Source organism: Eublepharis macularius, chromosome 3 (assembly GCF_028583425.1).
Source record: "Eublepharis macularius isolate TG4126 chromosome 3, MPM_Emac_v1.0, whole genome shotgun sequence".
Lineage (NCBI taxonomy): Eukaryota > Metazoa > Chordata > Lepidosauria > Squamata > Eublepharidae > Eublepharis > Eublepharis macularius.
The window spans coordinates 157,855,675-157,874,512 of record NC_072792.1 but is presented as its reverse complement, the minus strand read 5'-3'; the positions used below and the strand labels follow the sequence as shown (position 1 = coordinate 157,874,512).

At 42.0% G+C, this 18,838-nt stretch overlaps 1 protein-coding gene across 1 annotated transcript in view; it reads right to left on the bottom strand.

The window, feature by feature from the left end:
- XPO4 (exportin 4) overlaps window positions 1–14,742 on the bottom strand; it is a 72,566-nt gene extending 57,824 nt beyond the window's left edge. Inside the window, exon 1 of the mRNA XM_054974129.1 lies at window positions 14,665–14,742. Within this exon, the coding sequence (XP_054830104.1) occupies window positions 14,665–14,742 (78 nt within the window). The remainder of the gene's footprint in view (window positions 1–14,664) is intronic.
- Window positions 14,743–18,838: the final 4,096 nt, after the last annotated feature.

The following is an 18,838-nucleotide window of genomic DNA, read 5'->3' as shown; positions in this document are numbered from 1 at the left end:
GGAAGGAGCCAAAAGAGAACCTACTAGTCACACCTACTGCCACAAGGCTAGCCCATCCATCTACCCCAGTCCAACCAGCCTATTGAATTGAACCAAAGAGGAAAGAGCAGGCACACTGCCAAAAGATGCTTATGGGGCATACCTCTTGAGACGCCAATGTCACTGCAAATTTGAGCACTGGGAAAAATCTTTCCCAATCCAAAAATATGGTGGCAAAGGTTAACAGTTACAGTGGTACTTAGTGTTTATGTATCACACCTGAAGTGTTCAAAGCACTTTACAGCAGCATTCCACATAGTAGCCTTATCAAGGAGGCCGGTAGGGTTATTCCTAATTAAGGGATTTCCCTGTTAACAGTTCAGAGTCGGTCACTACACCACACCAGCACTCAGTCATTCAGATCTTAATCAGCCATGCCACCAATAAGACATCTGTTGGAAAAGTTTTGTCTCAAAGCTCATGATGTCCCATAAAACATGTATGTACCTACTCCCAAGCAGATTTTTCATCTCGGGTAGCTGAAAAGGCAGTCTGAAAATTCCGTGGAGATATCTTCTGAGAAACGGAAATTCAAACTTCAGCCTTATCTTGCAATACTTTGTTATATGAACACTTGGACACATTAACAGCACAGATCTAATGTATACATAACAAGGAAGATAAGCTTTCTATTTTGAGGCTCATTTTACAAAATAGTCTGAGGATCAGAAAAGAATTTTGCAATACACCCCAACCCCATTTTGATCAGGTTTTGTAGTAAAGTCAATGTAATCTACGGGGAAAGTTTCAAAAGCGTTAAGGCACATTGGCATCTAGGCCACATTGCTCCATGCACAAATCTGGCACAGTGGCTACAGAGTCACACTAAAATCTGGGATAATGGGGTTCAGATGCCTCCTCTACTGTGGAAGCTTGCTGGGTCCTTCAGTCTAACCTATCTCACAAGGTTGCTGTTTTGAAGATGAAGTTGAATAGGGGAGAACGATGTAATAAGCCACTTTGGATCCCCACTGGGCAGAAAAACAAGCAGACACGTCTCCGTTTCCTTTCAAGGTATGTATTGGGCTTACTGCTGGTAGCAGCCAGGTCCTATTGCCCCCCTCCCCAAAACCTTCAATAAAATAAAACAAATTCAACTGTTTTTAAAGCCACAATGAACGCAAACAACTTAGTATCTTCACCCAGAACAAAGTTCAACCCACATGGTGCTCATCAAGTGACTGAGTTCGCTGAAAAATGTGGCAACTAATTTTAAAATATCAGTACTTAAGCAAAGGAACACTGCAAGGTATACATTCAGGGGGGTTGGTTTACAGGACCTACGAACCTGGTTATGGCCAGGGCAGAGGTTATGAAACATAAAACTAGATGTAACATTAAAATGCAATTCTCCCTCTCCCTCAGCAAAATTATTTTCTTTACAACAATATGACAGCCTCATGCTGATAGGAGCCAAATCAAAATTGCTGGATTCAGGCCCCAAGATGCCACTTTGCCATGGCTGTCATATGTAAGCTGGTCCTTGCCTGCAGCAAACAGCCGCAGCTAAATTTTACAACACTCAAGACACATTCTGCAAGGCGTGAAAATGTGATAAACCAAAGCTAGTCAAAGCATACTTCCTAGGACAAGTCAGGGTATCTAAAAATGAATTCAAGTTTTTTTCCTGAGCTATGGCAATCCTGAGAAGCTGAAGTCTAGAGATACTAATTTGCAAACATTTAGGAGCAGGATATCAGCAGTGATATACTGCCCTCTAGTGTAATGTGTAAGTTAGCCTATTGCAAGTGATAAGCCAGTTTGGTGTAGTGGTTAAGAGTGTGGGACTCTAATCTGGAGAACCGGGTTTGATTCCCCACTCCTCCACGTGAAGCCAGCTGAGTGACCTTGGGTCAGTTACAGCTTCTAGGAGCTCTCTCAGTCCCACCTACCTCACAGGGTGTTTTGTTGTGGAGATAATAATAACATACTTTGTAAACTGCTCTGAGTGGGCATTAAGCTGTCCTGAAGGATAGTATATAAATCAAATGTTGTTGTTATTATTATTAACTTACTCAAACTTCTTAATTACAATATGTCTAAATGTTTTGCTGCTTTACAGAACATTCTGAAAATAAATATACTATATTTCAGCCTTTTTAAAGAGTTGCCTCTTACCTCCTACTTTGCTCACTCTCCTCTTCCACTTTCCTCTGTGGAATTATTCCATGAAGACAAAGACACATGCATAGTCTCCATAGCCCACCCTTCTTGTATAGTGGTCAGTACTGGATGAGGCTCTGGGACAGCCAGGTTCGAATCATCACCCTGTCATGGAAACTTGGGCCAGTCGCATACTCTCAGTAGAGAAGAACAGAACGATGTGTGCTGCTTTGGGTCCCCAATGGGGAGAATGACAGGGTATAAATGAAGTAAATAAAAGAACAGAGAAGACTGAGCATGGTGTTCTATAAGGCTCCCCTCTGGCCTGAGCCCATTATTCAAAAGGCTAAGGCTAGAAAGAAGAATGATATATGCTTGGTTGGTGAACATAGACCAATGCTATAGTAGAAGCACAAGAGGCTTGAGCTCATAGCAGCTGATATCTAACAACATGAAATGTATGCCAAACAGCTAACTGCAAAATTGCTATACAGTGCTTGTACCATATTTTTAATCCATAATTATGTATTACATCTCTTTGTCAAGAATTAATGCAGGACAGCTCTGATGCCATCAAATGTTTTGAAGGCACAACCCAGCTCCTCAAACCTGTGTTCTCTATCAACAGACCCCCTAAAATTGTAACTCATCTGGGCAGAGGGTGGTTTGATCAGGAAAGCAGAACAGCCAGGAAAGAGCTAGTACACTACGCTCGACAGATTCATCACCGTATCATCAGTCAAAGCATCTCTTTAAAGTCAGTTTATAAGAAGCTCCTTAGGCAGAGGAAGCTTGACTTTGCTAAACTGCAATGATACAAACTCAGCCTAGCAGCCCAAAAAAGAGGGAGTCTCAGTTTTGGAACTCGTTTCCTTCAGTTTAGGCAGATCTCACCCACCCCCTTTATTGTAAGCTCAGATCCCTGCAAAAGACTGGCATGCTCACTACAGCCAGGTATTCAGAAGCCCCCTCCCCCATTCTGAAGAATGAGGCAGTGGAGCAGACACCACTTCTAGGTCTGCTTCTTATTTCAGACATTGCGACAGGAGGCCTCTGGTTAAGTCCTCTGGTGAGGACCTGATCCCTCCTGAGTTGATTAAATCCTTTTCTGACTAGTGGGTGCCTATTTTAACTAAGCTGTTTGCTCAGATCAATCTAACTGGTATTTTTCCCTCAGTGTGAAAACTAAGTAGTGAACTGTGGTTTTTAGTCAGAGAGCTGAAGGAAAGTGTTCAGTTGAGTTAAGTCTGCCAGAGAGTCCTGTCAGGTTCAGCAAGTCTGTGTAGAAAAGCCTGAGTGAATCTGTGTCTGTGTGGGTGAGGGGAGGGTTTATTCTCTTCATGAAGAACCAAGGGAAATAAGTCTTTGTGACTGAGTCTGTTTATTCATTCTAGCCTAAGAGGCAACTGTGTGGAAAATTAGACTTCATGTCTGGGTCTGTGAATAAACGTTTGAGGATCTATACCTAATTTGAAACAATCAAGCTTATGAATTTATTCTGAAACCAATAAACTTATCAATACTCTATAATCAGAATGCATCTGTTTCTGGTTCTAGGAAAGTTTGTGCACTTGGACAAGGTACCCAAAGAAAGGTGTGTGTGTATAAAGTGCTGTAAGTCATAGCCAGCTTACAACGACCCCATATGGTTTTCAAAGCAAGAGCTGCATAGAGGTGGTTTGCCATTGTTTACCCCTGCATAGTGACCTTGGAGGTCTCCCATTCAAGTATTAACCAGCGTCTACCCTACTTAGCTTCCAAGAGCTAGCAAGATCTGCTAGCCTGAGCCTTTCAGGCATCCAAAGGTTTACTAAGTCTTGTCCGGGGTTGAGCACCCCAAGCACCCCGGACTTGCCACAGCCCCCTTACCTGAAAGCCGATGGCATGCCAGTGGCAGGCGCAGGAAGCCCCAGGGAGGGGGTGCAGCTCCAGACAACAGCAAGGGAAAGGAAAAGGGAGCCAGAGGGGAAGACCAGCCAGGGGCATGCCGCCCAACCCCACCCCCAAGGGCAAGAGGCACACACACCAGTCCAAGGTGCCAACGAGGGGTTAGGGGTACTGGAAGCCCATGCCCAAGCCCTAGGAGAAACCAGCAACCCCAGCCACCAAAGGGGGTTGACTGAACTCCAGGAGACCGGCCCAGCTCCTCGTGAGCAAAGACAGAGGAGGCTGCACCACATCACCTGGAAGGGCCCTGCCAGCCCTGTCCTGCAGGAAAGACTGAGGGAGAAGGGACGAGGGAAAGGAGGCACACCTGAGGGAAGCCCCAGCTGGGATACATTCAGCCCCACCCTGCAAGAGAGGCCAGGGATGTCAGGATAAGCTAATGATAGGGGAAGAACACCTGAGGGCAGGCACAGCTGGGCAGCATCAGGAGAGGGAAGGAGCCTGGAAGAAAGGGTGGGGGAAATTGGAGAAAACCCTATAAAAGCTGGCTCAGGAGAGAGTTGGTGGTGGGTTGTGTAGGAGTGATGGAGTAGAGGAGGAGTGGTTGTAAACAAGAGAGTATGAGGATGCAAGGAGGAAGGTTGATGGAGGAGGAGGAGGAGGAGGAGGGAAGTAAGAGCAAGGGCTGGATCAGGTTGAGCGGGACAGCGAGTGAACCGAGAGGGAGTCAGGGTGAGGTATATTGCTCCTCCTTCCACAGAGCAGGGTCCTGCAGTATCTCTGACACCCCCCTGGAGGCAGAGCCAGGCACTCTGGCGCCCCGCACAGTGGCAGTGGCGAGCCCTGACAAGTCAAATAAGGTTAATACAGGGAGTTTGCACCAGCTCAGTTGAATTCTTGATTTAATTTTTGCATTAAACCATCACAGGGCATCTAATTTTTTATTTTAAAACTCCCTCATATTCAAAATCAGTAAGGCTCATGGCATGGAGACTACTGTTTTGAGAACGAGACTAAATATTGCTTGAGCTCACAGAATGAGATTCACTGTATTTTGGATCCCAGCCTTAGTCTTCAAGTAAATGATCTTGCTTGGTGTTCTTGCATGCATGGAAACAAACAGAAATTCATCAGTTTCACAACTGTCTTTGAGTTGGATCCACATCTCCATACATGAAGGGCAGGACACTTTAATGTATCCAAGAAAGGGGCGTGTATACTTTTGATCAATTCCCCTTTCAGCCAATCCTGCCCCCGCCCCTCCACACTCCCTGAAATCTGCTCAGCTCCCAATGTTTAATGAACTTTCAAGAATAGTGTGTAGGCTGCCGCAGTATTAAAGGGCAAAAATACATTCCATGAGGCAGCAACTGCCACCATGGAATCTATGCTTGCTATCCCACTTCCTGACCCTTCCCATACTCTTTTGTTACCCCTGTACTCTGTCCTGATCCCCCATTCATATTCCCTCCTCCCTATACTCTATTTTCTTTGTTAACTTTCAGCAGTGGCAATGGGATGGGGGTAACTAAGTTCCAGCAGCCTCCCATGAAGTCTGGGCAGCTGCATCAGCTTAAAATGTACAAGGCACCTGAACTCACAGCTTGCATCTATAGATATTAACATATGAAGATGCCTTACACTGAATCAGACCCTTGAACCATCAAAATAAGTACTGACTACTCAAAATGGCAGCAGCTTTCCAAGGTCTCACATCACCTATTGCCAGATCTTTTAACTGGAGATACCGGGGAACTTCTGTACAACAAGCAGATGCTCTAACACTGAGTAATAGTTCCTCCATCAGGGAAGGAGAAAAGAGAACTTATGCTTCCCCAAAACAGGGAATCCCATCCCTTACTCCTAACACATTCAGAATATTTTACATATGCCCCCAATAAAAGCCACTGAACAAAGATTTGAGTTTTCCAGTATTTGTCTAGATTCTTTTGTCAGAGTTCCTGATCCCTCAAAGATCTGCAGACGGTAACTAAGTCTGCTGCTTCCAGCTGTGATGGTCTAGAGGGAAAAAAGAAAATTGGAGGGGGGGGATTCATCATTTTCTGAAGATTATTTTTTAAAGTCTTCCAATGTAAAAATTGGGAAACTTGGAATTCCACTGAAAAATGGCCTATGAATTTTTTTCTTTTGTTTCCTATGTATGCTTTAGACATATACAACATATTTTCAAGAATATGTTTACAGTTTAAATGTGAATGACCTGGGTAACAATATGCTATTATATGTCTGATAATATATTAAAAAGAATTCACTATCTACAATGTTATAAACTAGATGTCCAAATATGGTACTAGTCCTATTGTGAAAGTGTTCCAGTCCAAATAACACTTTTATTTACTACAAAAAACTGTTTTTAATTTCAACATACAGTTTTTCATACTGCTCAGATGGCAAAAATTAAAATAGATACATGTGTTAAGCTACCACAGGGTGCAGTACTCTCTCACTCACATACACATACGCACGCATGCAATTCTGTTTGCTGTCAAAAACTGAGGGATTCATAATTTTTTTAAATATGGCAAATAGTACATTGTATATATTAACAGCTATATATGATGAATTTTATATTTGTTAAAGCAGTAAAATAAGTTTAGAATTACTAGAAAAGTAAATACTGCATACATTTCAATTTCCCCCTAAATTCCTTTAAAAAAGCACACACACCCGGCTTCAAAATGTCCACAAATGTTACATTTCTACGTTCATCACAATTCATTTCAATTGGATAAGGGTTACTCTGAAGATGTAATTAAAATCATTGTTTAAAATATGGGAGAGGGTTAGGATCCACCATAGCAAACATTTTGTGGTGGGTCTCACTACTAACCTTTCTCAAAACTCTTCAAGTGGCCAGAGACTTAACAAGGTAAGCAAGGATCAGCTTACAGTTCTTTCTATACAACACTTATCTCTAAACAGACATAAATATTGCAGTGCAAATGACTGCACCTCCAAAGGTTTTAAGGTATGATCCTACACAATATAAAGGCTCTATTCAGTTGCAAATCAATATTTTAATTATTAAAGCAACTAAGTAATATATGAATGACCAAATGGAAAACTCAATTTAAATCATTATAGTCAATCCCCTTTGCCATCTCTCCAATACCTAGTGATAAAAAACAGTTGCTCCCCCCTCGGTAATTCAAATAATCAATCAACTTCTCATAATAAAATATTCTACATATTATATACTTAAAAAGAGCAATAAATGTGTTTGTTTCATTTTTATTAAAGACACCACAGACATATTTTGAATACCTTTATAATTTGTATGCTAAATTAAATGTACCCTTGTTTGAGAGTGTAGGCACTGGATATGGTCAGATAATGTTTTTCAAAAAAGATAGTAAAGATTCTTCATCATTCAAGTAATGTCAAATGGAACAGAATGTAGGAAGTTCTATCAAAAAAAGTGGTTGTGCTTTGTCCGGGTTTGTCAGAGCTTGGGAGCTAAACAGGTTGGCCACAGTCAGTATTTGGATGGGAGACCACCAAGGTAGACAGGGGGTTGCAATGTAGAGGAAGGCAATGGCAAACCATCTCTGCTCATCTCTTGCTGGGAGAGTCTCACGGATGGAGTTGCCATTAGCTGGTTGTGACACATTCTTCTTCTAATTAGGCTGCGGGGGGGCGGGGCGGGGGATCTGCTTGTTCAAATTTCTCATTAGGTTGATGAACAAAACCCCATCCTCCTACAGGTGGTTCCAGTCCTTTCAACATATTTTTTAAAACCCCAAACCATTATTTGTTGATAGAAGTACTGGTACTTACTAGAATACTAGGAAATTGCAGCACATAGATCATCAAATAACTGTTTTATTTTGCAGATGCTCATATTCTATTAAACATGAAAGATGACAGAGATGCATTTAATAATCATAGGCAATATTTGTACACTAGCTTGCACATGGAACTACACTTAGAAGTACCTGTGACATCACAGGAAAAGATTCTATAATGCACAACAGTATATGAACAGAGATGTGGTGTAACTATTTTACGTACCTAAACACATGCAAATCAACAGATAGTGTTTATTGAAGCATGTGTTTATTTACGGTAACTCAATCTCCTTTGAATTATACAAATGCAAACCCGATTTTATTACCCTAAAACCATCACTTTTGCTATTCATATTCATCATTCTTGCATTCTAACTATCTTAATGTACAATAATTCCTAAATATTTCTGCATTCTGAAGAGATGCAGAGTTTTAAGAACTATTTTAAAAACTGAGTGCAAAGTATTTTTTTTTAAATCCTTTTCTCAAACAACTTTTCTGGCTAAGGTTGCAAGCCTAAGCTTATTTATGCCATGGTTTTAACAGTACCTTCCTTTCACAAAACTTTTGATGCAGACAATTTGGGTTTTATTTTGTAGTACTTTGCTTCATTGCCATTTTACATACAGTCAAGTTTTTGAAGACTTAATTTTGAAACTGGCATATTAAAAGTAAGGGAGCTTGACTCTCAAAAGCATATATCCTGGAAATCTTGTTAGTCTTTAAGGTGCCACTGGATTGAAATCTTGCTCTTTTCCTGCCCTGACACACATTTAACTAGTTTCCAGTTAAGTTGCTAATTGTTGATGTTTCCTGCTTTTCTGACCTTGACAGGCATTAATGTCTCACCATCTTGGTCCATCAAAAGGAATGGCACTCTTATTCACAGGTGTTTGTTTTGAGTTATCTTCAAGCGTCTGTTTCCCAAGATGGGCCATTTCATTTCTCACGGGCCTTTTTTGCCAGCTTACCAGTAAATCAAAATGCAGAATTTCAGCCCATCTGAACACATAAATTGGAGTCTCTCATTATTTAGGGGGAAATATCTTGAAAAAAACCAGAATTGTGAGTAAACTGGTTGCTAGGAATGTTTGAAGCTCTCAAGAAAAGCAGCCATTATGGCTGAACCCTTACTCCTGCTCAAGGATAGAGGAAACAACTTTAAAAATGCTTTCTGCTAGTTCATTGAAAGCATATTTTCTCTTGTTAAATGTACAAGAGAAATATAAAATGTCGCAAATAAGAAGGTTCTACTCATATATACAGCCAAAGATTTCCTGCTGTCATCCAGAGAAAACGTGATGAACTTAAGGGCTCAAATTCTGGTCTGCAGCTAAGGGTTGCTTCACTGTATCTACTGATGTCATGACAAAATAAATAAAAGCCCTAGAGACAAAAGTGTTTTAACAGGATAAAAGGGTCCTTTATCTGAAGCATTCATAATATGATGCACTTCAAAGTCTTCCCTGTCCAGAACGTCAGTTTTAAAGCTGACTACATGAGTCGTGAAAGTTAACTCCCACATGCACAAGACAAGGCTTTGCTTCAAAAATAGCATTTTTCCATTAACAAGGCTTGTATCTGAATTACTCTATTAACAGTGCAATCCTGAGTTACTCTAGTCTAAGACCACTGAAATAAATGGGCTTAGACTAGAGTAACTCTGCTTAGGATTGCACTGTAAGTGTTCTGTATTAATAAGTTGTTGGGACACTGTGCCAAAATATAGCAGGACCAGCTTGCTCTTATTGGTAATCTGTTTGTGCAAATATGCTCAAGGAAAGGGTCTGCTAATAACATTAACAGATGTTGTGCAGAAGGATTCGGCTTGTAGCATTCTCCATATTTAACAACATTGGCAAAGAGGGGAAAATTCACCCTGATCAAGATCCACCTATTTCTCCCAAAATATCCCATTGTCAAATAATGAACAGCATTCTTTCACTGCCTCATGAAAGGGCAGCAGAGAAGAATTATGAAGGCTTTCCAGTTTAAAGCAATATGGTCCATTGGGTATCTCAAACAAAATATCTAAAGAGCAACCTTAGTGGCATATGCCAAACCTCATAGCACTCTTCCAGGTCACTGCAGTCTCTAGTTTGAATCCAGCAGCAACAGCTAATCAAGAGTTTTCACTTTATGAAGGGTTCACAGCTCACATGCAGAGCACACGTAACACAAATACAAGACCCTAGGTTCAATCCGCTTCTTCTCTAATTAAAGTATCCTAGGTGGCAAGGCTGGGAAAGATACTGACCAAGACCTTGGTGAGCTGCTTCTAACTGAACTAAGTGCACAGAAAGATGAACCAATAGACTGATTTGGTTTAAGGCAATATTTGCATATTCATAGCTGCAGTTCTGTGTATCTGTGAAAAGTATGTCACACAGACTCATCTGTAGTCAGATTCATTTCTTAAAATTAGCTCCAGAGATATATGAATCCGAAGGCAAGCTCAGAATGCTAGCGGTTGTACATGACACTTAAAAGATGTAATATCTACAAAACTCTTACACTTCCAATACACTCTAAAGGGTAATACCTGAATTAGCCCCAATTGAGAATGCCTTTTTAAAAAGGCTTTAAAATTAAACATACTTCAGGAATTTATAGAACTCCAGTGGCAATGTTTTTAAGGTTCTAGTCTACATCCCTTGTAGAATTCACAAGAGATATACCACAACTTTATATTAACATGAGAAAGTCTAAACATAGCCATAAAAAACAGTAAATTGAATGGGGTACTTGCATCACTTCTGAGAGTACACCAACAGTATAACTCTGCTCTGTATGTTCCCTGAATATTTAAATTTTATTTTTTACTACTTTTGAAAATAATATGATACATTGTTATTTCTACATTACAATTCTGACAACCTTAAATAAGGTCTCTTACTATCAGCAGACATGATATGTTTTTATACAAAGATGCTGGCTGGAGTCTATACTAGAAGGTGCTTCCTTTTCCCAGTGATCTCCATTTCAGTCTTATGTACATGACTCCTAGCATATTTTGATTGTAACATAATGCAATGTTTGTAAATTGTGGAAGCAGCTTACTGCCACATACCTCCAGGACTCCTTTATTGTCAAAGACATTCATGTTCGCATGCCATATGTTTAGTTCAGAGTTTGAGAAATCTTCACAACACCTGTGCTTTTAAGTTTTATTCCATTTCTAGAACAGCAAAATCCTACAGATATTTTACAGTCCACATGCAAGTCTTGCACAGACAATTAAAGATTTGTATTTTGCTGACAAGCATGGTTCTTTTATCTAGAATAAAATGTTTATACATGCAGAGTGCGCTAAATCACCCTCATACCAGTCTCTGTGCTCAATAGTTTTTCCTTTCCACACTATAGCTCCAGACAAGAGTTATTAATCTAGCATTTGCTGTTATTTACTCCTTAGCTATCCATATGGTATACTAGGAAGCTAGCCATACTATTCATAATCTGCAGGAACGAGACAGCCTAGACAGTAATTTTTTTTATTTTGTTTAGAGCTTTATATACTGCTTTTCTTCTCAACGGGGACCCAAAGCAGCTTATGACATCATTCTTCCCTCTGGCATTTTACCGTCACAAGAGTGACTGGCTCAAGGTCGCTCCGCAAGCAAGCCCAAAGTCACCCCACCCATGGATGGCAAAACAGGGATTTGAACCTTCCGCTACACCATGTTGGCTCCTTACACGCCTATCAACTTTTAAGTGGGAACTATGCACCAATAGCATTTTATTTATATGCTTGAACAAAAAGTGAAGTCCAGTAGCCTCTTGTGCTGCATCACCTTTTCCAAGCAACAAGAAAATGGAGACGCCAAAAGACCTCCGCAATCTACTAACATACTCCAGCCATCTAGTAGAAATTCAAAGGTTTACAGCTACAGAAACGAAAGGCAAGGTGGCAGTACAAAGGACAACACTAACTGAAGCAGAAATATTAAGCCCAGTAAAGCATGGAGCTCCTTGCATAAGTTTGCTACAGATCACTCACATGCCAATGTGGTATAGTAGAAAAGAGAACATGGGGGTACCTGGGTTCAAATCACAGCTCTTCTGTGAAGTTTGCTGATCGCTCTTTGGACAAGGCAGCCTCTCTTACCTCATATGGTTCCTAAGAGACCAAAATAGGAGAGCTGCAAGCAAGTGTCCCTCAGCAGAGTAAATACACCAAGCAAACTGTTATCATTTTATGTGTCTTTTCTCATAGAATTAGCATATCATCCAATCCACTACCAGATGTTTTCAGTGACACAGCAGATTGCACGCGTCACTTGTGCAGCTATGTTATGATCTACAGCTGTCAGGGGGATTTTCTGTAGAAAAGGCTCCTGATATGGAACATGATAAGCTGTAAGTGCTACTTGCATATTCAGAGCACCAGCGAATCTCACAGCTTTACAGTGAGACCCTAAGCAAAGTCTCACCATTCTAAGTCAACTAACTTCAATGGATTTAGAAGGGTGTAGGAGAGCACCGTAGGTTTCCTGTTTGTAAAACAGAGTAACAAGCAAGGCCTTTTTATGAGAATATGCAAGAACTGTATTTATATTCTGGTGAAATATTTACAAAGTATCTGCTTGCAGGATACTTTTTCACTGATAAGCTTGCTTTGAAGAATGAGATTTTAGTGCTTTAATATGTTACAGCATAAGAGGTTATTTTGTGCGCATATGGTAAAAACAAAACAGATATACGTTGCATATAAAGTTAAATAAATCACTTCCCATTAAAAAGGATTTAAGGAAATTCATGCTGTCCTGTCCCTGTTATATTCATAGTATAGAAAAGACCAAAGAGCCTATCAAAAACAACAACTACACTTTAGATCCCCCCCCCCACACACACACACACCAAGTTCTGGCATCACCAATAAATACTACCACAGCTACCTTGTTTCACAAGGAATTACCAATTCAACACACACAGTTTTCCACTTGTATAGAAAATGCTGTTATAATAATAAAAACTGTGCTCATATACTATTTTTCTAGACAGATGAGTGCCCCACGTAGAGTGGTAAGCAAAGTTACTGCTATTATTATTCCCATAATACAACTGGAATAGTGGAGCTGAGAAGAGTGACTTACCCAAGGCCACCTACTGAGCTCACAGTATTATTAGTATCATCATCATCATCATTAAATACAATATAATTAACAGCTTGGACATTCACTGATCAACTATCATAATGAACAACAGTTAGAATATTCCTTGAATAGATACAATAGGGTATGGTAGCCAGAAATTTGAAAAGAAACATAAATTTGAGCATAGAGATTAAATCTTCTGAAACAACACATAATTTACATGGCATGTTAAGCAACATTGAAACTCCCTAGTGGTGCCTAGATGAAGCATGCATATCAGTCTCATTCTGCAGTTACTTCATTGGCTTCCCATCAGAGGGCCAGTTTGGTGTAGTGGTTAAGAGCGCGGGACTCTAATCTGGAGAGCTGGGTTTGATTCCCCACTCCTCTACTTGAAGCCAGCTGGGTGACCTTGGGCCAGTCACAGCTCTCTGGAGCTCTCAGCCCCACCCACCTCACAGGGTGTTTTGTTGTGGGGATAAAAATAACATACTTTGTAAACTGCTCTGAGTGGGCATTAAGTTGTCCTGAAGGGTGGTATGTAAATTGAATGTTGTTGCTGTTGCTGTATCAGTTGCCAGGCACAATTCAAGGTCATGCCTATCACATTCAAAGCCCTTCATAGCCTTGGCCCCGCATATCTGTGCAACTGCTTTCCCCCCTATGTTCTACCACAGCAGCTTTGCTCATCTGAACAGGGCCTTCTGCAGGTACCACTCTGCAGTTGGACAAAATCAACAGGTACCTGCATCTGTGGTTGCTTGATGGTGGCCCCCACTTTACAGAACAGCCTGCATAAGGAGGTCAAGAAACCTCCCACACTCTTCGCTTTCTGTAAACCAGAATTATTCAGGAGGGCTTTCTAGCCAGATTATAGGGCTATGTCATAAGAAATCGCTCAGAGAGATGCTTTGGTAGGGACGCAGACTATATGCTACGCTACTGGGTACTGTTTGCTGATGCAGATATGCTCCAACAGGGAGTTTCCACGTCGCTTATGATTCCAACCAGCAGAGTGCTGATTCGCAACCCAACCACTTGACTATTGTGCTACATAACACTATATTATGGGGGAAAGCACTGCTGTTCATTCTTAGGCTTTCCTCATATCCACTAATTGCCAAGAAAAAGAAAGATGGTAAAGCAGACAGATTAGCGTGTACTAATAAAATACTTTTTGCAAGTGTCAGTAAAGACCTTCACCTGTGAGGAAAGGGGATGCAAAAGGTGGGAGGAAGGATTCAGCAGCACTGAAGGACAGCAGCACGTGGGTGCAGGAGCGAGAAGGGTCGCACCGGGAGCAGAGGTTATACCAGAGGGGAAAGGGGCACGAAACTCGCAGACCTGCAAGGAGGGCAGCAATGGGGTGCTACGAAGGGAGGCAAATGGGGCCAACCGAGCCTAGCAGCGCGATCCTTCTTATGCACGCTTCCTTGGAAGAGAGCCCGCCGAGCTCAGTGGGGCTCGCGCCCAAGCAAAGAGCGCCTAGGAGAGCAGAGAGGGTAGGAGCTCCAGGCTGCCGCAAAGTTTCCAGGGCGTCGCTTGGGAGGGAAAAGCCAGGGAGCCCCTGCAGGGCTACCAGAGGGTACACTCAGGCAGAGCGCAAAGAAACGAGGGGCGCCGCCTGGAGGGAGAGTCCCCCAGGGCGAGGGCATCTCTCCCCCGGGGGCTGCGCTCTCGGCAGAGACCCTCGGCCGCCCCGCTCCCCCGGCGCTGCCCGGCGCGCTCACCATCAGCACTTTGGCCGCGCTCTCCAGCTGGGCGATCACCTCGGGGGCTCCCCCCGCCGCCGCGGCCGCCGCCATCATGGTCTCTCTTCAATGACGCGCCATGCGGTGCATTCTGGGACGGGGCGGCCGCTCAGCCAATGGCGGAGGCCGGCGGGCGGAGGGCGAGGGAGCGGGTTGGGAGGCCGGGCCGGCGGGGGCTCGGGGAGGCAGAGCGAGGCGGGCGGCGAAGGCGCTGCCGCTCGGCTGGGAGCGTTGCTCTTCTGCCGCTCGCCGGCCCGAAGCCTCTTCCGACGAGGGAGTGGAAGGGCGCCTCAGACTTCATCCCAAGCGCTGCCTCTGCCCCTCAGCGCCTCCTGCGAGTCGCTGTTGTAACCGTGGTCGAAGCCGTGAAGGAATCCTAACGAAGGATGCTCGTGACATGTCTGGGATTTGAATTTGGGGGATGGGAGTTTCGTACATGTTCACAGAAGCGGCATTTAGGAGGTTTTCTTTAAAACCCTCCTCGATTAATTTCACTACGGTTTGTTATGGTGTAGCTTCTACCCTGGGTTGAGGAACTCTATGATTAGCCCTCTTTTACATGCATTTCAGAGTTATTCAGGCGGGTGTTTGGTTTCCTACCTTTTGTCTGGCCAGAATCCTTATATTCAAGTTGCTGGGTATTTTTTAGCTGCTATGAAGATCCGAGGGACGTTAGTGAACGATCATGGATAATCTTTTTCCTGTTAGAGTCCAATTTTCCTATTAGATTTCCTTTTAGTTTAGATGTGTCTCATTGAGAAAGGTGGACTGAATAATGTAAATAAATAAAGCTTATGATTGTTTTTAGTGTCATTTTTGATGTTTATACTTGTGTCATTGTTATTATATATTTATTTATAGTCCACCTTTCTCACTGAAATCCAAAGTGGATTCACTAATGAGTTAAGGCCCATAGACTTCACCATTATGTTGCCTTACATACTACCTGTTGTCTTAAATATATGCTCCTATGAGCTACTTGTGTTTCATGTGGTCTAATGTCAGCCATAGAATTGCTTATGTTCTGTTTCAACATTTCTTCAGCTCTATATTGGATTCTTACTAATGCTATGTTTTTGTAAAATTATGTTTATTTACCCTATGGCATTGTTTAAGAAAATGTCCTGGAAATTGACTGTACTAATCTCACAGTGTAATCCGCCTTGAGTCTCAGTGAGAAAGGCGGAGTATAAATGACATAAATAAATAAATCAAATAGGCTTCCGGTTTGGGATTCATGGAGGTCTAACGCAGCTCCATTTGTGGAGCTGACCGGATTGCCGTTTTAACCGGCCGGAGGGGTGAAAATAACCCGCGGCCGACTGCTCTCAGGCGGGGAGCAGGCAAAGAACGCTCAAGACCCTAGGGTGAGTTAGATCTCGGACGAGGGGGGGCTCTACACAAGGAGTCTCCCCCCCGATCCTTGAGGTCCCACCTTGCGACGGGTCGGCTATAATCTCTGCGGCAATTTTGGGGCCAATTCGGCTGGCATAAGACCTACATACCCAAGCTTCGATCGGGGAGGGAAGTCGAGAGGAGAATTTAAGATCGAAACAGCGATTACAACCCGAGAAAGCTGGAGAGAAGGTAAAGATCGCTATCTCTTGAAACGGGACAGATTGACAAAAACAGAGAGGAAAGAAAGTAGACTTTTAAACTGCAACAGACTAGCGAAAAGGAGGTGAAGACTCGGCAGGAGTTGTATTTTAAAAGAGACTAAGTTTAAAGAAGTTATTACAAAAATCGGACTATTGTTTTGAATACCTGTGGTTTTGGAGCTGTGGGAAAAAGACACCATCGCGAGACCTGCTGTGGGAAGACGGGAGACAGGAAGTGCGTAACAACAATAGAGTGGCTGGAGGGAAGCGGCCCTTGCCAAAGGACAGGAAGTGGGGAATCGCCATCTTTGAAAGTGGAAGGGTCGTGGCTTCAGCGGAAGAGGAAGTAGGCCATCTTGGATTATAATAACATAGAGAAACCATAGAGAAAAGACGCCCGACATTTTGGATATAAAAAACTAATTTTGGCAAAGATTGGGACATTTAAAAAAAAGGAAAACGTTTAATTATACGCCACGGAGCTGAGGAAGAGAGCAGATTCGTGGGAGCGAGCTAAAGCAAGCCCCACGATGTCGAAAAAAGAGTGGCAATCGGCAATAGAAAACTTGGACAAAAAACTTATAGACATGATGAAAGAACTTAAGGACACGAAATTGGAGCTTATTAAAGAGGTCAAGGAAGTTACACAGACAGTAAAGTCGGAGCTGTCAGAAGTGAAAAAAGGTGTGGAAACGATTAGCAGTGAATTACAAGGAACGCAGCAGAGAGTTAAAACAGTAGAAGACGCGATGGAGAATTTAATAGACACGCAACAAACAGAGATGAGGCTGGTGAAGGGGAGGATGTCAGTTGCAGAAACTAAACACATGGAGAAGCAGCTTCGTTTTCGTGGTCTGCCAGAAGTGGAAGGGAAGTCAGCGCAAGAACAGATGACTGAGGTGTTGGCTGATTACCTGGGGAAGGAGGAGGAGGAAATTGTGGCTATCCTAGATGTGGCGTATCGTGTGAACTCGAGAATTGCAACCCAGAGGAAACTACCAAGGGATGTGATTGTGCAGTTTACAACTAGAAATATGAAAGAGAGGATTGTGACCAAACAATTTCAAGATCCATTGGAGATTGATGGCAAGACGATTATTATAATGAAGGAACTGCCCAGATCAGTGTTATTGGACAGGAAAAAATATAGAGTGCTAATTCAGACTTTGAAGGACATGAATATCAGATACAGATGGGAGTTACCGGAAGGAGTGTCCTTTGAGTTTGGAGGGGCAAAAAAACGTATCAGATCTGAGCGGGAGATGGAGAGATTTATCAAGGACAATGAAAAAGACTTACCAACAAAACCATGAATATGGAGTGTAAAGTATTATCTTGGAATATAAATGGACTAAACTCACCGAATAAGAGAAAAAATATTTTTCATTGGCTACTAAAACAAAAATGTGATATTGTTTGTTTGCAGGAGACCCACATTAGAAAACAGGATGTAAAATATTTAAAATCTGGAAAATTGGGCAAAGAATTTGTAGCGGCTTCCAACAAGAAAAAAAGAGGAGTGGTGTTGTATATAAAAGAGGAGCTGCAGCCAAAATTTGTTATGAGAGATGTGGAAGCTAGATTTGTAGCAGTGGAATGTAATTGGAACTTAAAGAGAGTGTTGGTAGTCGGACTTTATGCACCTAACGGTGCAAAGGAAAGCTTCTTTGAGGACTTAAGGAAGCACCTAGACGATCTTGTATATGACCAGATAATTCTTGCTGGAGATTTCAATGGAGTGACAGATTTGGAATTAGACAAAAAGACTACAAAAGCACAAAAGAAAAGAGGACTATTGCCAAAGCTTTTTTTTGAGTTGATTCAACAAGAGACTCTCGAAGACGTATGGAGGAGAGAATATCCTAAAACCAAACAGTTTACTTTTTATTCTGCAAGGCATCTTACATTATCAAGAATTGATATGATCTGGGCCTCAAAGGACTTAGCGCTATGGACTAAGGAGGTAGAAATAATGCCGATGGTAGGCTCAGATCACAACCCAATTATGTGGAAATTTGGAAAAAGGAGAAAAAGGAAAGCCTGGAGAATAAATGAGGACCTGTTACAGGAAAGTGAGAATATGGAAACATTGAGAAGAGAGACTAAGTTTTTTATACAATACAACGTGAATAAAGAAGTACCAACCAGTAAAGTTTGGGACGCGTACAAGGCGGTTGTAAGGGGCATACTAATGGACTTAAATGGTAGAGCAAGGAAAAAGAAAGAGGAGAAAAGACAAGAGATTGAGGAGAAAATAAAGGCCAAAGAAGTACAGTTAAAAAAGAGACCAGGGAAAACGAAAATACATCAGGAAATCAAAATTCTTCAAGAACAGTTAACAGCAATGAGTAACAAAGAATTGGAGTGGAACCTTAAAAGACTGAATCAAAAAGCTTTTGAGGGTGCTAATAAACCTGGGAAATATTTGGCATGGCAATTAAAGAAGAAAAGGGAAAAGAAAATAATAAATAAAATTTGTGAAGAAAACAAAACGTATTTGGAGCAGACTACCATTAGCAGAGCCTTTTATAAATTTTACGCTAAGCTGTATAATA